Source organism: Platalea leucorodia (assembly GCF_965183815.1).
Source record: "Platalea leucorodia genome assembly, chromosome: 8".
Taxonomy (NCBI): domain Eukaryota; kingdom Metazoa; phylum Chordata; class Aves; order Pelecaniformes; family Threskiornithidae; genus Platalea; species Platalea leucorodia.
The window spans coordinates 36,133,367-36,159,789 of NC_138830.1; the positions used below are offsets into that span (position 1 = coordinate 36,133,367).

General features: G+C 56.7%; 2 protein-coding genes across 6 annotated transcripts in view; one reads left to right on the top strand and one right to left on the bottom strand.

Annotated features, from left to right (window-relative positions):
- The window catches only part of WDR59 (WD repeat domain 59), a 49,764-nt gene extending 44,723 nt beyond the window's left edge, over positions 1–5,041 (bottom strand). For 3 of the 5 annotated variants that reach the window (XM_082320254.1, XM_082320255.1, XM_082320258.1), the window contains exons 1-2: positions 4,968–5,041; positions 942–991 (exon numbers count right to left, since the gene is read on the bottom strand). In XM_082320254.1, coding sequence (XP_082176380.1) covers positions 942–991; positions 4,968–5,021 — 104 coding nt within the window. In that variant the 5' untranslated portion in view covers positions 5,022–5,041. The other 2 variants (XM_082320256.1, XM_082320257.1) reach the window with 2 other exon arrangements.
- Positions 5,042–5,801: 760 nt separating this feature from the next.
- ZNRF1 (zinc and ring finger 1) lies at positions 5,802–26,119 on the top strand. The gene is made up of 5 exons (XM_082320259.1): positions 5,802–6,473; positions 23,578–23,673; positions 24,382–24,487; positions 24,592–24,682; positions 24,811–26,119. Exons 1-4 carry the CDS (start codon positions 6,026–6,028, stop codon positions 24,647–24,649), a joined length of 708 nt encoding a protein of 235 aa, XP_082176385.1. The 5' UTR covers positions 5,802–6,025; the 3' UTR covers positions 24,650–24,682; positions 24,811–26,119.
- The last annotated feature ends 304 nt before the right edge of the window (positions 26,120–26,423 follow it).

Sequence of the window (26,423 nt, forward strand, 5' to 3'; positions counted from 1 at the left end):
CTCTGACACAGCTTTAAAAGAAAGGAAGCAAACTCTGAATGGCTGCTGAGCACACAGGAAAAGCCTGAAAAGCAGAGGGCCACAGACCCAATGTTGAATTGCAGACAGGCTGTCCCCAGCTCTCTGTTGGCCCAAATAAGCAAGCTGTGAAACTAGGCAGGTGTAAGGAGGAAGAGGCATCAAGCTAGACCCAAAACAGCTGCTGAGCTGGTTAGTCCTGCGCAGGGCTGCTGGACTAAGGGTTTACATGGAAGCGAGTGGGCCTCTGAGTTGTACCAAAGGACCTGTTTCCTCCAAGGCTGACCAAAGGTCAGCTGCACCCTCGCGATCCTGAATTTCAAGTGAACACCCAAATTGGTGTGGTAATTGTGTCACTGACAGCGGGACAGGAATAGCTGTTAGTACTGAAAGGGGGCAGCTGGGCAGGCAACTGCTGAGCTGTTTGAAGACTTGCCGGGGAGGCGGCTACACAATGCCAAGCCCTCCTGGGAGCTCTGGCAGCTTGGAGTCTATGGCACCTACTGCGCTTGTTGAGTATCACTCTGCACTGAACCAGCAGAGGAGCAGGTCAGAGAGCTTGGCTCCTCTGCCTAAATACACCATGGGAATATTTGGGGCAAATTTTGTCTTAAGGAAATGATTTAATCTGTATTTCGAACAGAATCCAAACAGTACTTCATGATGCTTCACCTCCCACAAGTGGATTTGCGAAAGCGTGCATCAGGAAAGACAGTATTTTATTGTGCTGTTGTTGCCGGCTTTCCACTCTGTATCCTACTGGAAATGTGACCCAGAATCCTCTTCATCAAGCCTTGAACAGAATTCAGCTGCACCTTTCTGAAACAATGCATCAGCCCTTCAATTGAGGTCAGCCTGAAGGCTGCTGATTTGGCTTGTGGAAATGACTGTCAAACATTTCTAATGGGGACTGTCACACTCACCCCGAGAGTACTGCGCGCTGTCCCAGGCAATCCACTGACATCGCAGTTGCCTGTTAAAGAGAAACAGAGGACAAAATTAAATTATACCTCTCAGGTCAGCTTCTCAGTCAAACACACAGCTTTGGGGAGGAGTTCAGGAAAACCTGTCAGCTCATCTTCAAGGCTTAGACTGCTACGGTAAGAGTCAAGGCTGATATCTGTCAGGGATGGCAGAAGTAACGTCCCCTTAAAGAACCACAGATGGGTGATGGGGTGTAGCAGTTGATTTTGAGGTGCAGGATAGCACACAGAAAACATCTTTGTTAGAGTAAACTGAAGACAAGACCTGGCAGATGCCATTACAAGCACTGAGACCTTGCTCCCTTCTCCCTGCTATGGCAATCACAGCTCCAGCCTTTCAATCAGCAATTTCTAATAACCCATATTAATCAGCCTCTGCTCCTGCTCAGGAGCTTTCTCAGTCTCTCTTCTCTTCCATTGCAGGGCCAGATCTAATTACATATACTGGGAAATAGAAGTGCAACCACTTGTGTATGGCTGGTCTCCAAAAATGAGAGATGGCTAAGAGACATCAGGATTTACTTTGGCACTGCTTGTAAAGAAGGCTAAGGGATAACTTAAATGCCATAAGAAGAAAAAAAAAAAAGGACTGTTTGAACATTGCCTTCCCCTCTTTTTGTTCGGAATGGAATTGGCCAATCATCTCGTTTAATTGCCAAGAGAATAAAGGAAAATTTTACTTGGAAAGCTGAACAGTTCAGCCCATAAACATGGATATGACTTCAATGCAGTTTTTAGCGTCCACAGTACAGAATCAGAATATGCCCCATATTCTTCAAACTAACTGCTGTCATCTTCAAAGCTACCTCTCTGAAGGCTCAGGATGTCTCTGCTGCTGTTAAGGATTCTGCTAAGTACTCTCAGCGTGAATGTAACAAGACTTCAGGATGTCCCACAGCTACTACTTATAAGCATCGCTAAAACCAGACAGACAATGTGGCAATCCCACTCCATTTCAATCAGATTTGACAGGAGAATAAACATCACAAAAACCTTTTTTTTTCAACCAGGGCCCCACCCCCTGCTTGCATGTATCCCAGCTAAGGGAAAAACAGGATCACGGGCTCGTTCTTCACTAGAGACCAAGAGTCCACATGGGAAAGAGCTACAAACGCCACAGCCAGGAGTAGAGTTTCAGCAGGAGTCCACAGTAAACCTCAGGCCTACATCTATACCCCAACCATGCCGAGTTCCACTGCTTTTGCTGTTCCAGGAATGACCTGCTTTCATTGCTTTTTCCTAGGTAGCAAATCCAGTCTTCTGGCAAGGTTTTCCTAGTCCTAAAACTAATGCTGTAAATAAGAAGCCAGTTTTAAAATTGCTAAATGGTAAAGAAATAATTCCAGCTTCGTAGATTTCACAGCACCTTGCAAAACAACAAAGTGGGTTACTAAATTTATAAAAAAGGCAAGCAGGAGAAGGAAGTTTTCCCAGATGATACACATTTTACTTGCGAGGAATTAAAATGAGATCACTAAAGCAATTCCTGGAACCAGAACTTTTTCATGTGATGAAGAGCTAGTCATCCGACATATTTCATACAGCTGTGGCTATCTTTCCTCAAGGCAGAAAAAACCCCATCAATTTAAAGTGATTGATAATTTCATATACGAGTTTATTTTTTCTGGTGTTGGCAGCAGGATCTCATAAATCCTTACAAATTGTTTTTAATAACGAACATTGGTAAACTGTTTTTCCAGGCACATCAAAAAATGTAATGAGTAATTAGAATGAAGTAAAAAGCTTCGCATGTCAGGCTGCTACTCTGGTAGGTCACAAACAAAGTCGTTTTATGGCAATAAACAGTTCCCTATAACACTACAGTCTTATCTAGGCAACAGGAAAAAAACCCAGACAGCTGTCACTTAATGTGCTTGGTATATTGATATGTCAGCACAACCTTCCAGAAGGGGGGAGTTGAACCTGAACAAGCCAACCTGAAAGCAGTTTTTATCCCAAAGTAACAATGAGGATAGTTAAATTGCTGTTTATGAGTAACAATTATGTGAATAAGCATGGTAGGAGTATCGCACATTTGAAAATCAGCTCTGAGCCCACAGCCCAGGCAGCATCTTCTCAGACTTCAAACGTCTACTTTGGCATTTCACTTGATTTCTGCTAGGCAAGCCAAGGAAAATACCTTTTCGTGTCTGAACTTACATTAGTTTTGAATCTAGCTTCACACTCTCCACCTGAAAGGCAACGGACCAACTCAATTTCCCAAGGCTATACCGGTTTTCAAAAGCTGCAAACTCTTAGCAAGAAAGACCAGTTCTCTGCATAGCTAACTTCCCATCTACACGCCAAGTTGCCACAAATGGTATCATTTCACTGTCGGACATGGTGAGCTTTACTTTCCTTTTGATAGCATGGACAGCCTGACAAGAGCCTGTGGGTCACGTCTAAATCAGAAGAGTACAGAGACTGCCACCTCTGTCAGCTTGTACAGAAGGATGACGTTTCTAGGCAATACTGGCCCCAAACTACCCAGAGATTTTATGAATTGTTGGGTGCTGTAGTTTTCACACGACACACTCTGGCATGGTGAACAAAGACAACTGCAGTGCTTGGAAACATGTATGGGCTATAAATGCAACAGCTGCCCACCCTTTTGACTCTTGTTTCCAATTAAGTTGGTTTTGGGGTAGGGATTTTGGAGACAGCGTGGCCTACAGGCAGAGCTCAAGCCTGGTATGGGATGATTACAGCCAAGGTGTTTCAATTTCTCAAGCTCAGGTTTCCCATCTGCAAAAATGTTCGTGCAGACTCCTAAAAAAAGCTCAAGCATGAATATATAAATGAGTTTAACTTGAAGCAGTAGTCTAGCAGCCCCAGCCACTGAAGCTCTCTGGTTTCATACGAGAGAGCAGGCAGGTCAGAATGGCTCTAGAAAGATCACACCAGAGTAAACCGAAGCGACCAAAACACCAGTGGTTAACCTCTCTATTAAGGTATACGCCTGCACAACAGCGAGATTGAAGCCAACTGCTGCAGAAGAGGATGGAAACACCTGTTCTCTCCCCTCTCTGTTCCCACACACCAGTCATTACGAATAAGCAATCAAACCATGAGGCCACGTATCTCCTGAGCCAGATGCAATTTGAATCTGTGATTTAGGAAGACATACCTTCATATCTCATTACCTGAGCGCAAATCTTCAATAGCAGACAAGGCTGCTTTAACATTTCTTCCAGGAGGAAAACACAACCAATACAAAGCTTTTAAGGTATAAAGGCAAAAAGCCTTGTTAGTTTACAGAGGGCAGGCTGGGCGTAGCACAGAGGATTCAATGCCCCTGTTCGCAATGGTGAATGCCGAGCTGACGTTGCTCCAGCACAAGAGGACAAACTAGAAGATGAGAGAGTTTCCAGAACTATTTTTTTTAACCTTTCTGCGTTTCTTGCCGAAGTAGTTCATAGTTTACCCACCACATCCAGCTTTGTCAAGCAACTGCCAACATCTTAAAAAAACACGTTTCTTAGAACAGCTTCTAGGAAAGCACGTACGCAAACTCTCTGTGACCAGCAACTTCAAAAACAAAACCTGACCTTTAGCTCTTTATGAAAAAATCTAACCCACTCTTCCTGCTAATTGAGCAACACTCAACAATTTTTATTGCGGCCTAGAAAGCAGCTACGATGGTCTCGGAGGAAAAACGAGGAAAGATGCGTGGGAAGTGGCAATATCTTCTACTAGGCCTACCAATATAGTTAAAAAGCAAAATCCAAGCCTAATTAAGACTAGAAATAAAGTGCCCCGTGAATTGAGGCATTATCTCCGCGCAAACGGCTCCGAGACCGGCTCAGCCCCGTCCACAGCCGGCAAAAGGCCCCGCGGGGCCGCCGATCCCGCCCGGGCCGGGTCCTCCTCCCGCTCCTCACGGGCACGGCCGGGGCGGCCCCCCCGAGGGCCGGTCAGGGCGGCAGCCCCCCGGCAGCAGCGGCGGCAGCCCGCCCCCCCCCCGACCTGGGCGTCGCGGAACTCCACCACCACATTCTCGCTGCTCCAGCGCGCCGCCATCTTGGGCCGCCCCAGCAACCCCCGACGCCGGCGGGGCGGGGGAGGAGCCGGCGGCCGCGCGCCTGCGCACAGTAGGAGGGCGCCGCGCGGGGGCGGCTGGGAAATGTAGTCCTGCCCTCCCGCTCCCGCCCCCCCTCCCCCCCGGCCCCACCGGGGCCGAGTGTCCCGGGGAGCCCGCGGGGCCTCCCGGCCCGCCCGGCGCAGCGGGGCCCGCGTCGGCCCGGCCTCCCCGGAGGAGCTCGCTGCGGCGGCCTCCGGGCGGCTACAGCCTTGCCGCAGGCCCTTGCGGAGCGGGCCGCGTGTGTGTGTGTGTGTGGGGGGGGGGGGGTCGAGGCCCGTGCTCCGCGGGGCAGCGCCCGCCCGGGGAGCGGCGTCCCAGCGACCCGCGGGCCGCGGCGGCGAGCGCAGGCCCGGGCCGCGGCGGCCGGCAGCAGCGCAGGGGTTAAGGGCGGCGGGCCGGGGGGGCCGGGGGCGGGAGCATGCGTGCTGCCGGCCTCTATTGTCTCCGGCGCGGCGCCGAGCACCAGGCGGCTGGCGGCGGCCGGCAGCGAGGCCGTGCCCGGCGCAGCGCAGCGGAGCGGGGCAGCGCCGCCCCCGCCGCCCCCCGCCGCCCCATGGGCCGCAGCTGATCGTCGCCCGGCTGCCGGCCGCGCCCCGGGCAGGAGCCAGGCGGGCGGAGCGACCCGGCCGCCGTCCACCCCCACCCCCCCTTCCCCCGCCGTCCCGTCCCCCCCCCCCCCCCCCCCCCCCCGCGGCCCCGGAGCCCTCGGCGGCCCCCGCCCGGGGTGGCGGCGGCGGCGGCGGCGGACTCGGGGCGCCCTCGCCCCTGCGGGCCCGGCGGGGGGAGGATGCCTGGGGCGGGGATGGGTTTTCGCCCGTAGCTCCCCGCGCCCCCCCGCTTCCTTCCGCCCCCTCTCGCCTCCCAGCGGCGGCGGCGGGGGCGGCGCGGCCCCGTTCCCCGCGGGGGGCTGTCGCTCGGCTCCCTCCGGCCCGGCGGTACCCACATGGGGGGCAAGCAGAGCACGGCGGCCCGTTCGCGGGGCCCCTTCCCGGGGGTGTCGACGGATGACAGCGCCGTGCCGCCGCCGGGAGGAGGCGGGGGGGGGCCGCCCCCCTTCGGCCATTACCGGGCGGGCGGCGGCGGAGGCGCCATGGGGCTGCGCAGCCGCTCCGTCAGCTCGGTGGCCGGCATGGGCATGGACCCCGCGGCGGCCGGAGCCGTCCCCTTCGGGCTGTACGCGGCGGCGGCGCGGGCGGCGGGGGAGGCCGAGCGGGCCCCGGGCGGCGGCGGCGGCGGTCCGGGCTCCGACTCCACGTACGCCCATGGCAACGGTTACCAGGAGACGGGAGGCGGTCACCATAGAGACGGGATGCTGTACCTGGGCGCCAGGGCCTCGCTGGCCGACGCGCTGCCCCTTCACATCGCACCGCGGTGGTTCAGCTCGCACAGCGGTGAGTGGCGGCTCCCCGGAGCCTTCCCCCGGCTTCCCCTCCCCGGGCGGGTTACCCGGGCCCCGGGGCGGTGGTGGGCACCCTTCACCCGGAAAGGGGGGGCTGCCCCCCCGGCTTGGCTGGCTGGTCGAGACCCCTTGTGTCAAGCCTGAAGGAAGGACCCCCGTCCCCTCCCCGGTGCGGACGGGTGGGTGGATGGATGGGTGGGTGGGTGGGTGAGGGAGCACTGGGGCTGGCATCTGTGTCAAGGTCAAGGGAGGAAGGGGCTGTGGGGAGAGGAGGCTTTCTAGAAGGGAGGTGTTTTGGCTCGGGGCTGCGAAGCAGTGGATGTGGCACCCCCGCCTCGACTTGGGGGAAAGTGGTCTGAGGGTGCTGTAGCTCCAGCCCTTGGTTTTGAAGACCACGCTGAGCTCTGCTTTTGAAGGTGTTTGGGGGCTGCCAGTCATGTATGGTGGTTCCCATGCCTTAGAAACTGGGAAAGGGGCAGAGGAAGCCTTTGAAAGCAAGGTGTGGGAATTTTTCTGCTTTGTTTTGTCTGATAAAGGGCCAGGGAGAGGCCGAAGCAGGTTTTCTCATTCAAGCCAGCTGGCACCATTGCGGAGGAAGCAGAGGAGGAACTGCCTGCCTCTTTAGTAAGGCTGGGGAGCCGGCTAGGCTCTCTTGCAGGAAACCTGTCAGGCTGAGGGAGGGGGCAAGGTTGCCTCCATCCTAACCCTTGCGGTTGGACCCTTCCGTGTGTCCTGGTGTCTGGAGAGGAGCTCCGGCTGCGAGCAGGGCTGTGTCACTGACCTAGTTTTGGCTGGGTACAGGGAGCGAGGTGGGAGGTCCTCCCTTCCCCTCCTGGCTAGAGGGGAAGTCATTTCGGGGATGTCTCCTTGGGTTTCCTGGAATAGTCTGGGATTTCTCTCCCGCCCGGCCCCCTTGCAAATGCTGTAAATGTTCTCCTTGCATGACGTGGTCTGGGAATTTCATAATACACCTTGGGACAATGCCTCATTTTCAGGAAGGCTTGAAACTGAACCAGTGGACAAGAACAAAGTGCAAAACGAGGCTCATGAGGCTCATTTTCCTACTTCCATGTTGGGATTTTTCCCCTTTACCCAGTCTCCGGGGGCTGCTTTTCTCAGTTAGATCGAAGCTGTATGTCTCACATTGCGTTCTCAGTGGCAGAACGCCCCAGGCCCTGTTCCTATCGATCCGGATAAGTTGGGCACTTGCAGTCCTCCCTGGCAGATGGAGAGGACTGGCTGGCATGTGGCGCCAGAGTTGAGACCGAGTGTTTCTCCAAACTTTCTTGCTCTGTGACCTTGCGCAGACTGTGCTGCTGCCCTGGCTTTTAAACACAGAAGGAAACGAAGGTGCAGCATCCTTCCAGGTATTCCGCAAGCCTCTGTGCGAATGAGTGCCACGGGGCCTTCCGCTGAGGCTGGTGCTGGAGCAAGGAGGGTTTTGTTACCGAAACACCATGCAGCTAATCTGTACGTAGAGATGGTCAGTCAGAGAGTATCGGTTACATTAAATGATAGTTCTCAAACTGCGGTGCTGAGAGGCAAAAACCTGTTCATAAAAATAAACCAGCTGCAAAATGGAGTTAAGCTTTTTCTGGCTGCTCATGCAAGTTAGCGCAATGCTGTGAAGTTAAACCCCGCGCCCTTGGAAGATTGCAGCACGAGCTGTGGGAAGTGCTGCAAGAACTGGGTTTCTCTGGTGCCTCTTTTGCGGCCCTCCGAGAGCGTTTGAGCTGTGCCGAAGCATGCGCGGGCAGCAACGAGCGCCATTCAGTCTGTGCCGAAGCCTCTCTCGGCGGTGGTTCTTCCTTGTCACTAATTAATAGCAAAAGGAGTGGAGGATGCTTAGAAACTGTTCTGAAAACTTGTCAGAGCTCATTAAACTTTTGTGTTCTTCCTCTTAGCATAAGAGGTTAATGGAAGATTTGGAGACTGAGGGGAAGAGGAAGTAAGCCACCTCAAGATTGCTAAAATTCCGTGCTAATCTCCCATTGCAGCTGGTGAACCTACAGCAGGGCGGTCAGGAGCTACTCTCTTCTTCCCCCCTGCCTCCCCATCGACCCACTCCTCTTGCAGTGCTGAGCCACTCCATTAGCCACTGGAAAGTGCTGAAGCAGCAGCACTCCAGTAAATGGAGAGGAGCCTTGACGTTGCTGCGTGTGACTGTCACTGCTCCTTGCGAAGGATGACTTGAGGGTGGGGATGAGGGGACCTGCCAATGAACCAAACCCACTCGGGAGGATGCGTGCTCGGAGGTCTTGGGGATCGACCTGAGTTGCTATACTGCCGCGAGGAGAGGAGCCCTCCAAACTCTGCGGCTGACAGGTGTGGAGAGTGGATCCTTGCCCCGCCTGCCCCTTTCCTCCTGCCTCTGCACAGGCTGGAGACCTGGATGGTGCCAGTCTTGGCACGTGGGGAAGGTTGTGTCCATGGGCTTGCTCTTCCAGGAGTACTTGGGTTTTGGGGAAGAGCTAGGTGCCTCAAAGTGCAACCTGTGCTCTGCAGGGACCTCATGGGACAGCGAGGAGGCCTGGCTCAATGCCGGTGATAAGGTGCTGTCGTTGCGGCAGCGTGTCCGCGATAACGGGAGCAGGCAGATAGGCTTGGCGCCTCGCTGCTCCCTTTATCTATGCTGCTGCTGCTTTTGTGTACCTCTCTGGCTGCTTCGTGGCTCATCTGGCCCATCAGCAGGGATCCCGAGGAGTGAGCTGGGGCGGGCTGAGCTCTTTTCCCTGGCTGGTGTCACTCCTTCACCTCTCTGCAGTTGAAGGCCTACAGAAGAGCCGGGCGTGCCCAGGGAGGGAGAGAGGAGGGCTGCGCTGGGAAACCTGTGCAGAGGGAAGTTGCGAAGTGGTCCCCAGGCCCAGTACGTCCTGCAGCGTCGTGAAGTCATCCCCAGGGCCAGCATGCGCTGCAGCATCGCTGTAGGGTGCTGTGTGTTGTGACGGTTGGCAAGAAGAGCCCACTGCCGAATCCCTCCGGGCTCTGCCGTGGCTGCCGGGGTGCGGCGATGGCAGGAGCAGTTACGTACTGATGGCCTCTAGCCCTTCCAGGGCCAGGAGAGGAGAGCTGCTGCTCTTATGAATAGCAAAGCCTAAATGCATCTTTCAAACGGGGTGGACGAGGGGCTCTGACCTTTGTGGTGGAGCTTGTCCCTCCCTCCGAGGGGACAGCATCTCTCTGGGTAAGTGGATCCCGTTTCCTGAGGGGGATTTTCCCAGGTGTATCCTCCATCCACACAAGCAACATAACTGCTCCAGCTGAAACTGCTCTGGGATTTCCCTGTCTGCCCAGGGTTTCTGAGATCCACTTCCTGGCCTACGCTGGTGGAAGATGACAAAACATCTTTTGCAACTTTGGAATTTGCTTGTAGCACTTGACCTTGTCCCTGTAGCTTCGTCACCATTAGGTCTTCTCGGCAAAGCCAAGACTAGTGGGAAGAAGGGAGAAAAAGGAGATGTGTAGTTTAACGCTGCATGTCTCCAGCTTTGTGTGGTTCTCTTAGCATCACTCGTGTTATTCATCTTCATCAGAGGATCTTGGGGAGTTTGCAGAGGCTATAAGTAGCTTAAAGTTTATCTAGAAATCCCCCCCATCACCCAAAGCCCTTGAGGGTTTGAAGCTCCAATAAATCCATATCTCCCTGTCTGCTGGCTAGCCCAAGGAAATGCCTAGCTCATCCTTCTGTGCAGAGCCATCAGGAATGTTGCAGGCTTTCCGTGCGCTGACAAACAAGCTGTTTGTCCTGGATGCTGGCAGCAGCAAGGTTGGGAGGTCTCCTTTGCCAAGTGAGCTGCTTCGTTCTCAGCAATGCCTTGTCCGGAGCAGGAGGGCCCAGGCTGAGGCAGATGGGTGTCTGGCGTGGAGATGGCAGCCAGGGTGCTGGGCTGGGTCCTCCTCCAGGCAGCATTAGAGAGTGAAACAAGCTGGAAGCGCTCTTTGATCTGGCTCTGGAGGAAGGGAAGTGAAATAGGGATCGCTTGTTGGAAGGCGAGCTGAAGGTGTGGGTGAACCCCTGCGTCGCGCAGCCCCGGTCTCTGCCGAGCGGGGGAAGAAGCAGGTCTGTGGTGTACCCTTTCTGTGCTCCGACACCTTCAAGTCCTGAGCCTTTTCTTGCCGGTCCTTGGTGATCTTCACTCCTGAGCTAGTCCTACCATTGCAATCTCTACACCAAAACCAGAAGGCTTAATTCTAGCTGGCTAGTCAGCGAGCTGCTGGAGGGAGTCCACTTTCAGCCCTGACTTTCCTGCCACCAACTTTTCAACACGCAGACATCATATGTGCTTCCCTCCCCCCTCTACAGGGGCTAGGCCTGGGGAAGGGCACCCCAAGGTCTGCAGGAATTTGCCATTGTGAATCTATTTTTGTCAGTGGAAACTTCCAAAGGAGACCATCCTCAAGCCATCTTTTTGTGGGTTTGGTGCTGGTGACTGCCTGGCAGCTGGGTCGGGCACCCACAGCGTTGCCAGGCCTGCATATCATTTGGGAAGCAGCGCAGGAGCGGTCCTGAAGGCTCCCTAGGCCAGAGAGATTCAGCCGTTGCCAGGTCTGGAGGGGTTGCTTGTCCACTTCTGCCTTCTCCAAGCTGGCCACAGGACAGCACATGCCCGGGGCCAGGGGAAGAGGCAGCAGCTGCCTTGGAAGAACGAAGCACCGAATACCAGAAGATGGGAGACTCAAAGGCAGCTTTAATGGGTACCAGACCCACAGCCTGGAGATGAAGTTTAAGCGTGCCAACGTTGGCGTTGTGCGTGAGAAGCCAGCGGCGGCGGTTATCTTCGGTCTCCGCAGTGAGAGCTAGCGCAGGCTTTCACCGCGCTGCCTTGCCGCTCCGGTGCCCTCTGAAGTCTCTCGGCCGCCTTGCCCAGGAGCGAGGCACTAATTGCTGTGTGTGCTAACTGGCTTGGCTGGGCTCGAACCTCTCTAAACCTGTGCATAAATGGGCGCAGGGGAGCTGGGCGCCCTCTCCCCTTCCGCACACACGTACGCTCCAGAGATGCTGAGAAGGATGCTCTCGTGTTCCCTGGGCTGACCCACTTCCCAGCCAGGATTGTCTTCCCGGCCCGTGACGTAAGTTTATCCCATGCTGGTTTGTTTTGCTGAGATGTTTGTTCCAGTGACTGGAATAACCGTAAAGACTTCTCTTATTTATTAATGTGCTATTAGGGCTCCTTTCCTCTCTCTTTCTCTCTTTCTCGTTCGCTGGCCGGAGGATCAATCAGATGCAGACATCTTTGGTGGAAGAGCGGTACCAGGGCTGGCGCCCAGCCAAGGGAACCGCGGAGAGTCATGGGAAAATGCTGCTAAATGCTGAAAATTAATTTCAAGAGAAATGCAGGGAGGGAGAAAAACCCACTTTGGGGAGGGGGGGTGAGATTTTTTTTTTTCCAGTGTAATCTCCTGTGTGACAAATCAGACAGGCAGCAAAGAGCTCTTTGTCTGAATGAATTCCCTCTGCAGGAACCAGTCCCGTGGCACCCCGACCGGCTGGTGGGCAACCACGAGGTGCGTCTCGTTGCCTCTGGTGCTGGTACGCCAAAACCCCAGATGTGCCGAATACTTGGGTTTGAGTAAACGTGAGCTGCCTTTCTCCTCGTTCCCTTGAAAGCTGAAACCACAAGGGCTTGCAAGTGACTTACACGAGCAGCCGAGTGATGCTGTAAAGCAGTGGGCCCTGATGCAGAGTGTTTTAACCACCTGCTCTGGCATGGCTGTGCATTGGGGTACAAGAAGCCTCTCTCTGTAGAAGGAGACCCATTTTTTATTTCAGATACAGCAGGAGTGGTTAAAGTTGGGCCTTAGAGTCCCAGTCCCACCGGGCAGCTTTCAAATGCAGGCAAACCCATTGGGGGCTTGGGTCTGCCCCCATGGATGCTCCTGCTGTCCCTTGCGGGCACTGCTTGACCAAACGCTTTTGCTCGGTGCTTTCTGGTGGGAGACCATCGGGAGGTGCAGCTGCAGGAAGCCCTGCTGGCCTGGGGCCTCTTCTCCTGCTGCTGCACAGCGTTTCCCGTGGGCAGAGCCCGGCTGCCGGCGGGTTTCCTGCCCTGCCGGGCTGTGGGCAGGGGAGGGGAGTGCCTGCAGCTGGGGCTGCTTTTTTCTTGGTGTGGTTTAGCTTTCCAGCCCGCTGTGGGTCGCGCACAGCCTGGGGTTTGAGGAGGGTGGCAGGGAGAGCTGGGGAGCTAGCAGGCAGGTCCTCGCGGCTGATCTCTGTGCTGCTGGCATGGGGCTCAGTCTGTCGGTGCTCCCCGCCATGGTCCCCGCGCCTGCGCACAGCCGGGTTTGTGCCACATACGACCGGCTGAGCTTGAGCAGATGCATCGCTCAGCGCTGGCGTCGTCCTTCCCCAGGCCCTGGTGGCGGGTCTATGGGCAGCTGGAGGTGTTTGGTACAAGCTGTATTTTGCCAGGAGGGATGGTGCCTCACCATTGGAGAGGCTGCAGCACACCTCCGAGGTGGAGCTGACTCCTTTCTCCTCTCCCTCCTCGTGGAGCCGAGCTGCGCTGGCCGGTGTCGGCAGCAGGTCAGCCCTTGGGACAGCTGCGGTGTCGTGCTGCTCGGGAGGGCGCGGGCTGAATTAGCTCGGGAAATTCCTGGCTCTCTGCGCTCATGCATGCTCGTGCAGCTGTGGGCCTCCCATCAGCGGTGCGGAAACGAGACCGTGCGCCTAGTGCAATGGTCTTGTGGCGCTTTGTAGAGGAGCAGAGAGATGCAGTGGAAACATTTACCCTTTTGCTAGTTTTAGCAACGCTAGCAGAAATTTCCCAGGGCTGTATATTCCCAGCAAGCGCCCTCAGCTCGTTGAGGCTGTGTCAGGTTATGGCCACAGTTCCTGAGAGACTGTCACCTACCAGGCACAGAAACGGGTCTGGGACAGGCCCTGGCGAGGGAGGCATGACAACACGGATGAAGAACTGAACTGAAAGCTGCTCAGAGCTGTTTCCTGGCCCTAGCAGGCAGGACGGCGTGACAACAGCGAGTATTTTTAGAGGCCAGCTGCCTGCAACGCAAGAGAAGGAAAGCAGCAGTCAGGCAGGAGAACCAAGTGATGCTCCCCATGTCCCGCATCCCTGCCTAGCATTTTGTTTCCTCTTGGGCCGGGGCTGCTGGTGTTAAGGTGTTTCCATGTCCTCTGTGCCTCTTCGCCTGTTGCTGCCTTGAAAGGCGGCTGGCTTCGTTCTCCCCTCGGCTTTTGCCATGGCTGTGTGTTTCTCTGATCACGGCTCAGCGGCCCGAGGGTGGTGTTGGAGGCTCCCCTCTGTGCATCCCAGATGATTGCATTACAGCTTGGTGTGGTGGGCATTTTGGGGATTGTTTTTTGCAGAAGTCTTTGTCGCCAGCAAGGGAAAACCCGCAGTTTCTCCTGCAGCCAGGGTAATTGCAGTAATTCATTTGGGAGCTCTCCCTACAAGGCAATGGAGCTGCATTTTGTCGGAAGTGCTGCAGGGGAATTAGATCCACCTTTCAATCCATCCATCCGTCTGTCCAAGGCCTGTACGTCTGTAGCTGGGGAGAATGCAGAGGGGTTCATCTCTAGCCAGATGGCTTAAATTACCATCTGCAGGTCAGTATGGGTTAAGGTCAGTTTTGGGGCCAGCCTTCTATTAAGCTGGTGCTGAGCAGGATGGGGTGAGGCTGAGCACCCTGCCTGAGCTGCCTCGGCATTTCAGGTTATTCCCACCTGGATCTTGCTGCTTTGAGGCTATTGTCCATCCACTTATTTATCGCAATGTTGATTTCATAGCCCTTGAAGTCTGCTCTTTGCCTGGATCTTACCCATCTGAGGGTGGTTATAGACACCTTTGATTTCTTTGCTCCCCATATGCAGGTATGAAGCAGACAGCACCCTGCAGCTGGTCCTGGGGGTGTCCTGGGTGAGTGTTTCACAGGGGGACTCTGCTTCCCAAGACTCTGGAAGTGGGGATATGCTGTGCTCCTCTGGGTGTTGCCTTGGTGTTTTTCCTTTCTCCTGGGGAAGAGAGAGCTTGAAATCCCACAGCTGGGATTTTTATCATCTGCAGCCCCACTATCCCCCTCTTCCTCCCAGCGGTCGCTGGCCATGAGACAGCTTGGCTCTTCCCATGTTCAAGGGTGGCATGTGTTGAAGTGAAGGGGAGGCAGGAGCAGAGAGGGTTGGGCAGCCAGGCAGGGTTGTTCCTGCCTGTGGCACAGTGTGCAGCCCCTCCTGCCTCCGCTAGCAGGATCCGGCGTGGGCAGACCCTGCCGCTCGCCGAGGGGTTCGTTCCTCTGAGGCGTTGTGCTTTGTGTTTCAGAGGTTCAGCTCCTGGAGCTGCAGAAAGCCGGCTCTGTCTGCCAGCCACCTCCATGCTGCAAAGGCAGCCGGGAAGTGCATGGGGCAGGACTGCTCCGGAGCGAGAGCGAGTCGTGTGGTGTGGCCCCATTCCTGGCACAGGGGTATCTCCCAAATCCCCAGCCTCTGGCTGGGCAGCTCAGTGCTGTCGAGCATCCCTCCCCTCCCACACCATGCACAGCAGAGGCGGGTGATCATCCTTCAGGTCTGCACCCTGCTTTTTCCCTTCCTGCTGTCTGTGTAGCCTGGGGTGTTCACTGGGCATCCCTTGGCAGCTGCGGACCCTCCTGGGGAGCAGGGAGATGCTCTCTGCTGTGCATTTCTTCATACCGTGCAAGGAGCTCGGGGCAGGTGAGGTTAGGGCTTGCTCTGCAGTGTGCTTCTCCCTAGGGTTTTTTTTCCGACGGTGTCTTTCTTCCTGCAGAAACAACCAGTGCTAACTGGCCGTAAGCATTTCACAGCCACGCACTGCCTGTGGGCGTAGCTCCGTGTGCCTTTCATGCTCTGTTTGCTGCCCAATACATAAAAATTGCCCCTTCTCTACCCTGAAAAGCAGTCCTTCCCACACACCCCAGGGGCTGGGGGGCTCGTACCCCCAGTAACTCCTGCCACCTACATGGTGTGTCCCATAGCCTGGGCAGACTCTCCACCACTCCGTTTGTGCGGTGCAGCCGTGGGATGCCCAGGGAGGAGCCATCCCAGGAGCCGGATGGGATTGCTTCCCGGGAGGAGCAGGTACGTGGGCGAGATCAGTGGTGGGCTCTGCTCCCTCTGCCAGCATTGCAAAGCCAGGGCATGTCATCATGTGTCTCTGGAGTGTCCCTTCATCCTCCCAGCGAGATCAGCTGAGGTGTGACAGAGCCTCAGCAGCATCAAGGCAGGAGTTTTCTGCTTTGGAAAATCCCGGGGGTCAGGAGGGAGGTAGCCAGGGAGCTGCTGCTTCACCCCACGGGGTCAGATCTGGTTGCCTTTGGGAGTGGCTCAGGTCAGGCTTTTGCGCTTAAGCCTTTCCGAAAGCGGGAGTTCCTCTGGCAGCTCGGCAGCGGCTGGAGCCCGGCGGTGGGGACTCCGTGGGTGCCTCCCCAGCGGATGGCTTAGTCAGAAGTGACTCACCCCGCCAGTCCCCGCGTGACGTTGCCTCGCTGCTCCCTCCCAGCCCCTGCTGAGCTGAAACATCCAACTCTCTCCCTTTCTGCTCCAATTTCCGAGTCACTGTGTCCTGCTGTGCTGCTGGAGGATCCCCTGCGCTCCTTCATTTCGGCACTGGGACCCCTCCGTTGCCCTGTTGGCTCCGTGCATCTTGCGGATGATTGCTGCCTGCAGCAGGGCTTGCGGTTGGGCTTCCTCCTTCGTGCCAGAAATATTCAGGAGATAAAAAGCAGGCACACAGGCAAACCCTTTGGAAATTCCCAGGCATGCCTGCAGGATCCCTCTCCTCTCTGGGCAGTGAATTTGAAACCCTAAGCATCCCTTGAGGGGTGGGGAGACAGCTCTGGGGCATCCCTGCAGCTCTTCTGCACGATGAGATGGCCCCAGGCTGGTTTTGCGACTAGTGGGAGCCCTGAATGAGCTTGTAACTCAGTAAATTCAAGCCCTGCAGCCCAATGGCAGGAGTCTAAGGTGTTAATGCCTTCACTGGGCTGTCGCCCAGGACCCCTCTGCTTAACTTTGTTGTTCTCCGAGATGCTGAAATTAGCTTTGGGCTACACGCCTTCCTTATGAAGCCTATTCCCAGCAGCTGGAGGAGTGTTTCTGCAGTAAACTAGGACTAGCTGGAAGGTAGGGTGACTCCAGGAGGTTGCCTTTGTCATCCAGATCTGGGGGAACTGATCCTGCAGTATAGCCTGGGCTATAGGAGGGAGATGCTCTTTACCTGCAGCATAGGTATTTTTGTTCAAAAATTGCAATTGCAGCTGTGAAAAGGGCAATACTCAAACAGCAACAAGCAGGGGGGGATGCTTGGGGTGCAGAGGCTGTCAGGTCTTCCCTGAGGATATGTGTGCAAGGAGGGTGGCTCTGGACATCCTGTGACCATATAGCCAGGCATCTTCGCCTTCCTGCTTCTCAGTGTCCGCGGGCTGTGCTGGAGGTGTCTTGTAGGGCATTGGTGTGTCTGTCTGCTGAGGCTTGATGGCTTTGGGTGCTCTGGAGCAAATGTCCTTGTGGGGTTCCCTCTCTCATGTCTCCTGCCCTTTCCCAACTCTCCGGCTTCCCTCAGACCCAGTATTGTAATCTGTTCTGCTTCTTCCTGTCCTCCCCCACCGCCCCCGTAAGAAACCAGCTGGCTAAAAAAAAATATCTCTGCCTCCCGGCTTGCAGCAAGCCAGCCCTGGGCTGCTGCGACGTGATGCCACCCAGTCCCTCCTGCATCCCTCTGGTCCTAGTGGCTTCCCCACATCACATCTGGAGCACCAATGCCTTTTCCTTGCTGCCGCATCTCCTCTTCACGGCTTGAGTTGGGTGGGAGCGGGCAGAGGCATTTCTAAAACCCGCTGCCTTGAGCGTTACAGCAGCGCTGGCCTTGGCCAGCTTTGTGGTCCGTGGCATGTCCCTGCCACCCCTTGGCTGGTGTGTGGCCAACCAGCAAACACTTGCGGCGTGGGGGCTTTGCCAGGAGCCACCGTGAACCAGGGACAGCTTTTCTTAGACATTGCACAGGAGTGGCTTCTTTTTGGGGTTCTGCTTCACGTTACAAGAGTTTGTTTTCTTCTGGCTCAGCCATCTGAAGGGGCTTGATCAGCAAGGAAATGGTGGGATGGGTTGGGGATGGAGCAGAACTGTCCCTTTGCTGAGGCAGCAACCTGCACCGTTGGGTTTCTCGCCAAGAGCTGCCATCCAGGGACTTCCCGGCTCAGCCACGTCCCCGCTGCCTGGCTCGTCCTCTGGGGCTGGCCCGCTGGCATCCCCCAGCCCTGCCTCCCTTCCGCCCCCAGGAAGGTGGGATGTCTTGTTTCCACCCTTTCCCCACCTCCCTGCAGCCTTGACTCGGGAGGAGGGACTTTCATATGGCCCTTTTTTGGAGCCGGTAAATGAGGCTGCTTAAGTGCTTTACTCCTTCCTGCCTACGTGTCCCTGCTCGTGTCAGCCCTTGTGCTGCACAATAGCCAACCACCTTCACGGCGTTCACCCGGCGCCTTGTGTCCTGCCCGGGTAGCAGGCAGCGGGGCTCTGTCGGGCTCCAGCTCCTGCATCTGCCCCTGCAGCTGATGCCGTTTCCTCCTGCAAGGGGAAGGGGGTTTGGGCCTGATCCTGCTGGGCACCCCGGCCTTCAGGCACTCAATGCAAGCACTTTGCTGGCAGAGGGAGCATGGTCCTTGATGGGACGGGTCCTTGGTGCAGCTGCGAGCTGCCTCCTGGCCCCGGTGCGAGGTGGCATCGCTGACTGCATCGCTCAGAGGCCACCAGAACGTCGCTTCCACAGTAGGTGATGCTCTTGGAAGAGGACATCCGTGGAGGTCCTCAGCTACCAGGTCCCTGTGATGCCCAAGTGCTGGAGATGTGCTCTGTGCGCCCCATATGCCATCTCCAGTGTGCTGTCCTGCAATCATCACTTTCCAACAACAAGGCTGCTTTAAGTCAGTAAGGGATTTATTTTCCAGGGGATATAAGGTCTGAATATCTTGGCTCTGCAGATTTCCTTCACTCAACTGGCAAGGAGGACAACTCCTGTGTGATCCCTTCCCTTCTGGGGCTGCATTGGAGCCCACGGGCGGTAAGGGAAGTGGAGGACATGGCATCCTTTCTCCTTACTCAACCCCACATGTTTCTGCTTCAGACTGACCAACTGGGCCCATATACATGGTCTTTCTGTCTTGCCCTCCACTTCAAGCACTAGTGGTTTGGTTTTTTAAAGATGATCCATGTCTTCCAGCTTCCACCTGGTGCTGGTTCAGCTGGCGATGTCAGGGAAGCTGTGGGAGGAGGTGGGATGTTCAGGATTTGCTCAGCAAGGAGGAGGCACCAGGACTCTGCTTCAGCTGTGTGCTTGGACCAAATATTCCTTGCATTTATCTTGCACTCGGCTGCACCCTCACCTGGTGTAAGCCAGCTCCTTTGGCCAGAGGCCCAGGATGCTCTCTGGAGACATGGAGATGGGCTGTGCAGCTGAGATTTCCAGATCTCCTGTGGACATTAGGCAGCCTGGGGCTTTCCCCTGAGCTCCCTGGTGATCAGGGTGTCCCGTGAGGTGGCTGGGAACCAGGGGAGGGACCTCCTGGGGTGGGAGTGTTTTGGGGAGTTTGTGTAGCCACTCGGGCACGCAGGGCTCCTGGTTTATCCCGCTGCAGTAGCAGGGTCCTGGGCAGCTGGGGATCCCTTCGATGAATGCTACTCACTATGGGGCGGGTTGCTGAGGTTGCACTCGCTCACTTGCGCCTGGGCTGCTGCTTCCCCCTGCCTTCAGGGGACATCATCCCCCACCAGCATCTTCCTCCTGTTGCTGGAGGTGCTGCACAGTGGTGAAGCTGCTGCTCACCGTGCTTCGGCCATCTGCTAGCAATAGAACCAGGGTTTCCTACCACTGGGGCAATGCTGTGTCTCCTGGTGGCACCGTAGCCTGTAAGTGGTCCATCTGGAGTCACACCAAGCTAGTGGAGGGTTTGGTGAGTGAAGGCAGACATGGTGTGTGCCTTCCCCTGAGGCCAGGGACGGAGTCGCAGCTCCCATGGACACTGTCCCACCCGTCCCCGAGGAGAGCAGGATGTGGTGTGGTTGACCCCACTGTAGTGCTCAGCGGCTTCCCCAAGCCGTGCGGGTTGGTGTGGTCGTCACCTGTAGGCACAAGTGATGGGAATTTCCTATCCCAGCTTCAGAAGCAGCTGTGTTTGAGATCTTTACTGATGGGTTGGAAATGTGTCTTGACCCTCCCGCCACCACCAAAGCCCCAGCAGCCTGTGTGGTGGTGGTTTCGGCACTGTAACGGCTTTTTCAGTTAGCATAGGACCTGGTGGAGGTTTTCCGAGGTTCCCAGCTCTGCTTTGCCCAGCTCTCTAAAATTAACCATGTAACCCTCCTAAAAATACTCGGAAGGCAGTAGCCCCTGGAGAGCACCAGCTCTGCTTGCTCCCAGTTTCTAGACCAAGCCATCGGAGAGATGAGATCACCTGGCAATGTGTGTCTCACGGCCCTGGAAAGCCCTTGGCTTTCTCAAACTCTCCTGCAGGATACAAGAGTCCAGGTCTGGATCTGAACCTGCCTTTCTGGGCCAGCCTGCTTCCCACAGCACCCTCCTCTTCCTCGCTTGCTCCTGGCAAGAGTGCCTGCCTGCACATCTCTGCTTGCGGAGATGGTGGCAGCTTCAGGTTTAACACACCGCAGGCAGGAGCATTGCCAGCTGCCCCAGGCGCGTGGGAGGGAGGAAGGGTCCATGGCCTTTCCCCGGAGCATCCCCCAAGCCTCCCTGTGGGCGTGGGAGGCCCAGGCGAGGAGGAATAGCTGGGCCCTTCCTCTCTCTCATTTTTTTTTTAGGCATGTGGGAGGAGGGCGGAAAGGGCTTGAGGAGGAGGGAGGGAGCTGAATTTTCCATGAGCAGCTGTCAAAATGTAATCTCCTGTGTCGCTCGGGCTGGCAGCTTAGGCAGGATAAATTAACGGGGATTTCGGGGAACGTGGAAAATACCATGGCCCGGAGGGGGCTGGCCGTGTGGGGAGCGGCCCTTTCATGTGCGGAACCGGCTCTGGGCCCCAGCGCCTGCCTGAACCGCAGAGGGATGCTCCGAGACACTGGGCTTCGCGCCTGCCACTGTCGGGTGCTGGCTGTCCCCTGGCTTCAGTGGTTTTCCATCCACCACCTTCCCCCACAGGTCACCCGGAGAAGGGGCGAGGGAGCCTGACCCCCTTCTCTGCCTCCCCTTTCCTGCTGGTGGTGGGCTCCCTACGGCTCCCGGCGCCTGCCGTGGAGGGGGATGCCAGCAGCTGCTCTTGCAATGCCAAGTATTTGTGCCGACAGCTGGGGTGCAGGGCGACCCCCACCCCGGGGGCCTTTCCACGCTGGCTCCTCACTCCCGCTCAGACCCAGGAATTTATGCAATTGCATTTTCATAATTTTGTATTTTTTCCCCCCTTCCATCTTACGAAATGCAGAGCCAGGAAAGCGTGTGTGCCTCTGCGCTTGGCTCAGCCCCCGGACCCGCGTGGCAGCCAGCATCTGTGGCTGGAGCATGCCGCGCACGTGCTGGGGTTTGAGCCCGGGCCCCTCTGTCTGAGCAACGTCCCCCGTGTCCTTGCCACGGGGCTGCGGCAGCACTGGGGGTCCCCGTCCCCCAGCCAGCTGCCCAGGGAGCACTGAGGAGCGTGACGGGTGTTTGTGCTGGCTATTTATAAACGTGCGAAAACTACCCCAGCTAGCAAAGAGGCCTGGAGATGTGGCAACAGCCACTCACCGGAGCCTGCAAAGGGCCCTGCTCTTTCTCTGGCTTCTGCTGCTTTGCTGGCAGCCGGCGTTCGTGCCCCGGCAGCTGCGGGCTGGGCGGTCTCATCCGGGGCCCTCTCCCTTTGCCCCGGTTGCATGTCTCATAGGATCCCTTTGGGTGCTGCTGGAGCCAGCAGATCTGGGGCAGCTGTTTAAAATAACACATTGGCACAGAAAAAGGGGGGAACAGAGGAGACAAGGTCTTCCCGTGCAATGCACCGGGGACGGTACTTAACCTCTGCAAATGGCTTGCCCTCACACCGCATTTGCAGCCAAAACACCTTTTCCAAAGGGAGCCCTTCACAACTGCCCCGTGCCAGGGGCTCCCTGCTGGAAACTGGTCCCCAGAGCTTCCCCGGTAGGGACCGGCGCCCGCGGTGCTGGCAGACCATCCACATTCAAGCAGGATCAGTTCAGCCAGGGACAGGGGCAGGCAGGCTGCCAGGGGAGCTGGGGGACGGGGAAGGTGTCTTGCAAGGGGAGGCTAGTTTGGTCTTGCAGAAGGCAGGCTGGGAGGCTATCTGAGCCTGCTCTATAAATACACCAGGCGGGTAAACACTTGGGAGGAGAAAAAACCCAACTATTTCAGCTAATGGGCACTGCTGCCACAAGGTATAAATCGGTCAGGAGTAAAATTAGGCTGGAGAGGAGAAGGCAGATTGGTGCTGCTGCCTGCGAGGCTCCGGCTGCTGGCGCTGCCCTTTCAGCTGGGGCTTGCTGCAAACAGGGCCAGACTCGCAGCGGAGACCCCGCGGCACAGCCCGGCTGGGGCAGGGATGTGTCACTGCGGCGGCACGCTGCGGGCCAGCCTGGCACTCCGCTGGAGGGGCCCCTGGGTACGAGGGCTCCTTGTTTTAGCATGTCCCCTTAGAGCCAGTCCCCCACAATCCATGATGCTTGTGCTTGCTGTGCCCTCCTGGGAAATAACCGCCCTCCGGAGGGGCAGGAGTGGGCATCCCTGTCCTATGCTTTCATCCAGGGAGCTGGGAAGTAATCTCTAGTTATCACCGCTGCTAATGAGAAGGTGCTCAGGTGTTGAGCAGTTATCCTGGCTGTTTGCATGGCAAAGGTCTGAGCTGCCTCCCATTAAAGCCACCCGCACTTTCTCCCTTCCAAGAAGCAAAAAATATGCCCTCGCCATGTCCACGTGGTGGCAAACAAGAACCTGATTCATCCTTAGATAATTTGCGTATGTTCCTTTTCTCTTCTTTCCTGAGCAGGCTTTGCATATATATGAAGAAAGCTCTTAAGCGGCACTGCAGTCAAACCTGATCTGCTTTTAGAAGACAGGTCCTTAAATTACCCTCTCCCTCTCTGCAGGCAGGGAATTGCTAGATATTCTGGTGCAAACCCATGGTGGTGGTGGTGGCACGCACATGTTTGGCTGCATTGGCTTGAGCCCCGCTGTGCTGGGCGGTGACAAACTGCACGGCCTCGAGCTGGCTGTGGTGGGAGGGCAGGGAGTCCCGGTGGGGTGACCCGCAGGGCTGGTTGGGGATTGGATCCCCAGGAGTTTGGGGCTTGGAAACCTGAGTTTGGGGCAGTCTCACTCGGTGGCGCTGGGGATGATGCCATGGTGGTCTGCATGGCTCGAGCAGGTGGTGGCACCAGTGTGATACCCTGGCACCAGCCAGGCCTCATCCTCATGCCCAAGCAAGGATGCGGAGCAGATCTGGACATCACAGCCAGCTTCATCCAAGAGTCCAAGTCACCAGGCAGGTCCGGGTGGCAAGGCAGGACCAAGGTCAAGCTGGGACGTCAGCCTGCGGGGTCCCCCTGCTCCTGGGACTGCTGGCTGGCATTGGAGGGGCTAGCACCCACCTCACTCCTGCAAAAAGCTGGAGAAAGCAGCAATTTGGGCTTGTGGCTCCAGCCTGCCCGTCCTCTGCTGCGGCCCTACAGAAAAACCTCCTTCATTGCAGCTTTTCTGGCTCAGCTGTGCGGGGCTGAGCTACGGCAGCAGGGACAGCACTGTCCTGGAACGGGGACGTGCCCCTGCAGTTGCCAGCCGCAGGGAGCTGTGTGCCCCGGGCTGCTCCTCGCCCTTTAAGGCCTGGCAGCAGCTGATGGCCACGTGTGCTCTGCCTTGGCACACTCTCTGTGCCCTCTGCGCGGCGGGCACGGGAAGACCGGTGCACCGGCTTGGGCGACTGTCCCCCGTCCGGTGGCTGTCCCCCGCACCAGCACTGCTGGCGGCCGGCAGAGGATGAGTGCGTGTCCGGCGGGTGCTGCGTGGGGTGTGTGCCACCATGCAGGCGGCAGGTGAGGGGCTGCCCGCTGCCGTGCCCTGCCATGGCCTCGGGGACACCCCAGGATGCGGGATGGGCTCTTCTCCTCCTCCCCTCGCTAAGGGCTCATCTCTCCGCTCTCCCTCCAGGTTTCAAGTGCCCCATTTGCTCCAAATCTGTGGCTTCTGACGAGATGGAAATGCACTTTATCATGTGTCTGAGCAAACCTCGCCTCTCCTACAACGGTAAGGGCCGGCGGCCAGCTGTGCGGGGGACACGGCGTCCTGCCGGCTTGGGATGGCTCCGGGCAGGCTGGAGAGACGCTTGCTGCAGGCTGCACGGGCAGGCGGCTCGGCTGGGCTTGCCAGGAGGGCTGTGCTCCAGCAGACCAGTGCAACTCACGGTCCCTGCTCCGCTCTGCTCCTCCAGTATGGCTCAACCCCACTGCTTTTGCCGCGGGACCCTTTGTAACAAACACAGCCCCTTCCCCGTGTTGTTCACCATGGTGTGCCGTACCAGAGGGAGCCGTCCTCGCTGGGCGTCCTGCCTGGCTAGGGCAGGGGACATGTGTCCTCCTGGGCCGCCCCTCTAAAGGGTCGTTGCCTTCCTTCCATCCTCGCTGGCTGTGAGGCTTACTGGGCTGAGCACTGTTCTGCAAGCTCCTGCATCTCCCATCCTCTCTCCTGACCGCTCACGCAGAGTGACGCTTACCCCTCTTCAGGGGTGCGTTTTTGGAAGCCAGGGGCAAGGCGTGTGTTCGCTGCAGCCGCCCCAGCCCCATCTCCCCACTGTGCCTCCACCTGAGCCTGCTGCCAGCATTTGCTGGCGCTGCTGCCGATCGGCTGCCCCATCCCAGCTGCCTCCGCAGAGGTGGCCGTGGGCTCCTCTCCATCCTGGGAAGGGGGACGCCGCGTTGGACTGTGTGTCACCGCTGCCCTCTCCTCCCCTCCCAGATGACGTGCTGACCAAGGACGCCGGCGAGTGCGTGATCTGCCTGGAGGAGCTGCTGCAGGGGGACACGATAGCCAGGCTGCCCTGCCTCTGCATTTATCACAAAAGGTACTGCCATGTGTGAGGGGACGCAGCCAGGCGGGTGGCAGGGGGACAGAGGGGGACATCCCGAGGCTCAGCCGCATGGTGGTGATGCGCTCTCCTCTCTCCAGCTGTATAGACTCGTGGTTTGAAGTGAACAGATCTTGCCCGGAGCATCCTTCTGATTGACCCGCCGGGCGTGCTTGCTGACTTCTCTCTAAGGTGAGCCTGCGGCGGGCTGTTTGAATGTAGTTTACTCATGCTGGGTTTGAATCCTGGGCCAGGAGGGTGGGGTGTGGTGGCCGTGGCTCCTGCTCCTCACCTGGGATCGTCTCTCTCTGCCTTTGCAGGGCACCTTGCTATACCTGCTGTACCTCCTCTCCCCGTCCCCCCCACCCCGCCTGGAGTTTTGGGCTGACTTTAAATTCCTCAAGAAGACAAAAATAAAACCCAGAAACTTGAATCCACTTGGGACAACGGCGAATTTTTTTAATTTTATTTTATTATTTTTATTTGTTTTGTTGTTTGGGTTTTTTTTGGTTTTTTGTTTTTTGTTTTTTTTTAATTTAAAAGATTTAAAAAAAAAAAGAACATCCAGGAGAAGACAGTGTGAGAAAAGCAGAGCGACCTGCTCTCCCCTCCACAGCCACTGGTCACCAGGAGAGCTCTGCCCGCCAGGGAGGCCCCGGGAATGTCCTCGGCCAAAACCCTGCCATGATGTTTGGCTTTTCTCCCCGAAACGAAGGGGAAAGCTGCCGGGGGACAGCCGGCCAAACGGAGCACGTGGCATTTCTCACCGGCAACCCCCCCACCTCCCACCCGGACTTGCCCGGGGGCTCTGCTCCGTTTTTTTGCACTGACTAAACGGGAATTTTCTCCTCTCTCCCGTCTCCCTTTTGGAGATCTCCACCCTGGCCCCAGCTGCGTGAGACGGGGACTCTGCCCCACGCCGGGAGCGGGGCCACTGCTCCCCCCTGCCGAGCCGCAGGGGTCCGTCTTTCAAGTGTTTACAACGAGAAAAAAAAAAAAGAAAAAAAAAGGAAAAAAAAGAAGAAAAAAAAGAGAAAATCGACAAAAAAAAAAAAAAACACCAAAAAACAACAACCACAACTGAAGCTTCGTGTTGACTGGCGTGTTCTTCGATTTGAGCTTCCCTGCCCCGGTGATGTTTACAGACTGGTCACTCTTTAACTCAGCTATAACCACTCAGAGACTGGAGAGCCGCAGCATCCCCGCCGCCCCCTCCTGCCGCCCCCCCGCCGGGCTCCTCTTGCCAAAACTGCCCCCCCCCTTTCTTTCCATCACCTTTGAGTCGAACCCTTTCGAGGAGGGTTTGGGGGAAGGCCCCCAATGGACTCCTGGACACCCCTGGCCACGGGGGTGGCTTTGCTGGAGGTGCCAAGATGGAGTCGTTTCATGGCAGTGACCCCTCCCAGCCCATCCCCGTCCCCTCCTGGCGCGGCGGGCGCGTTTTCGTTGGTGAGACCTCCCCTGCCGGTGGCCGTGCCCCCGCGGGAAACCTTTCTGTATTTATATATTAAAAAAAAAATGGGGGAAAAAAACTAAGAGTTCAGAGCTTGGGGGGAGCTTCCTTCATTAGTCAAGGTGTTTTGATATGGTATTAAAACAATGTTCAATAAAATATTCACTGTTATTTTATTTCACTGGCTTTCTTGCTGAAGCAGGCGATGCCTGCAGGGTGCTGGAGCCCCCCACCCACACTGATGCCCGTTCCCAGCATCCACCTTGGCGTGGATGAGAGCTGGGAGGTGGATTTGTGCCCGTGCCCATTCCCTCCCCAGTATCCTCTCTCTGTACAAAACTGGTGGGTGTTCTGAGCTGGGAGGCAGGATCCCTGTTGAATTGAGACAGGGCTGTGCCTGGCAATGTGGGGTGATGCTGTGGCTGCTCCCCTCTTGGGAGGGCTCCCGAGTGGTCTCCAGCACATTTCAGTTGTGTGGAA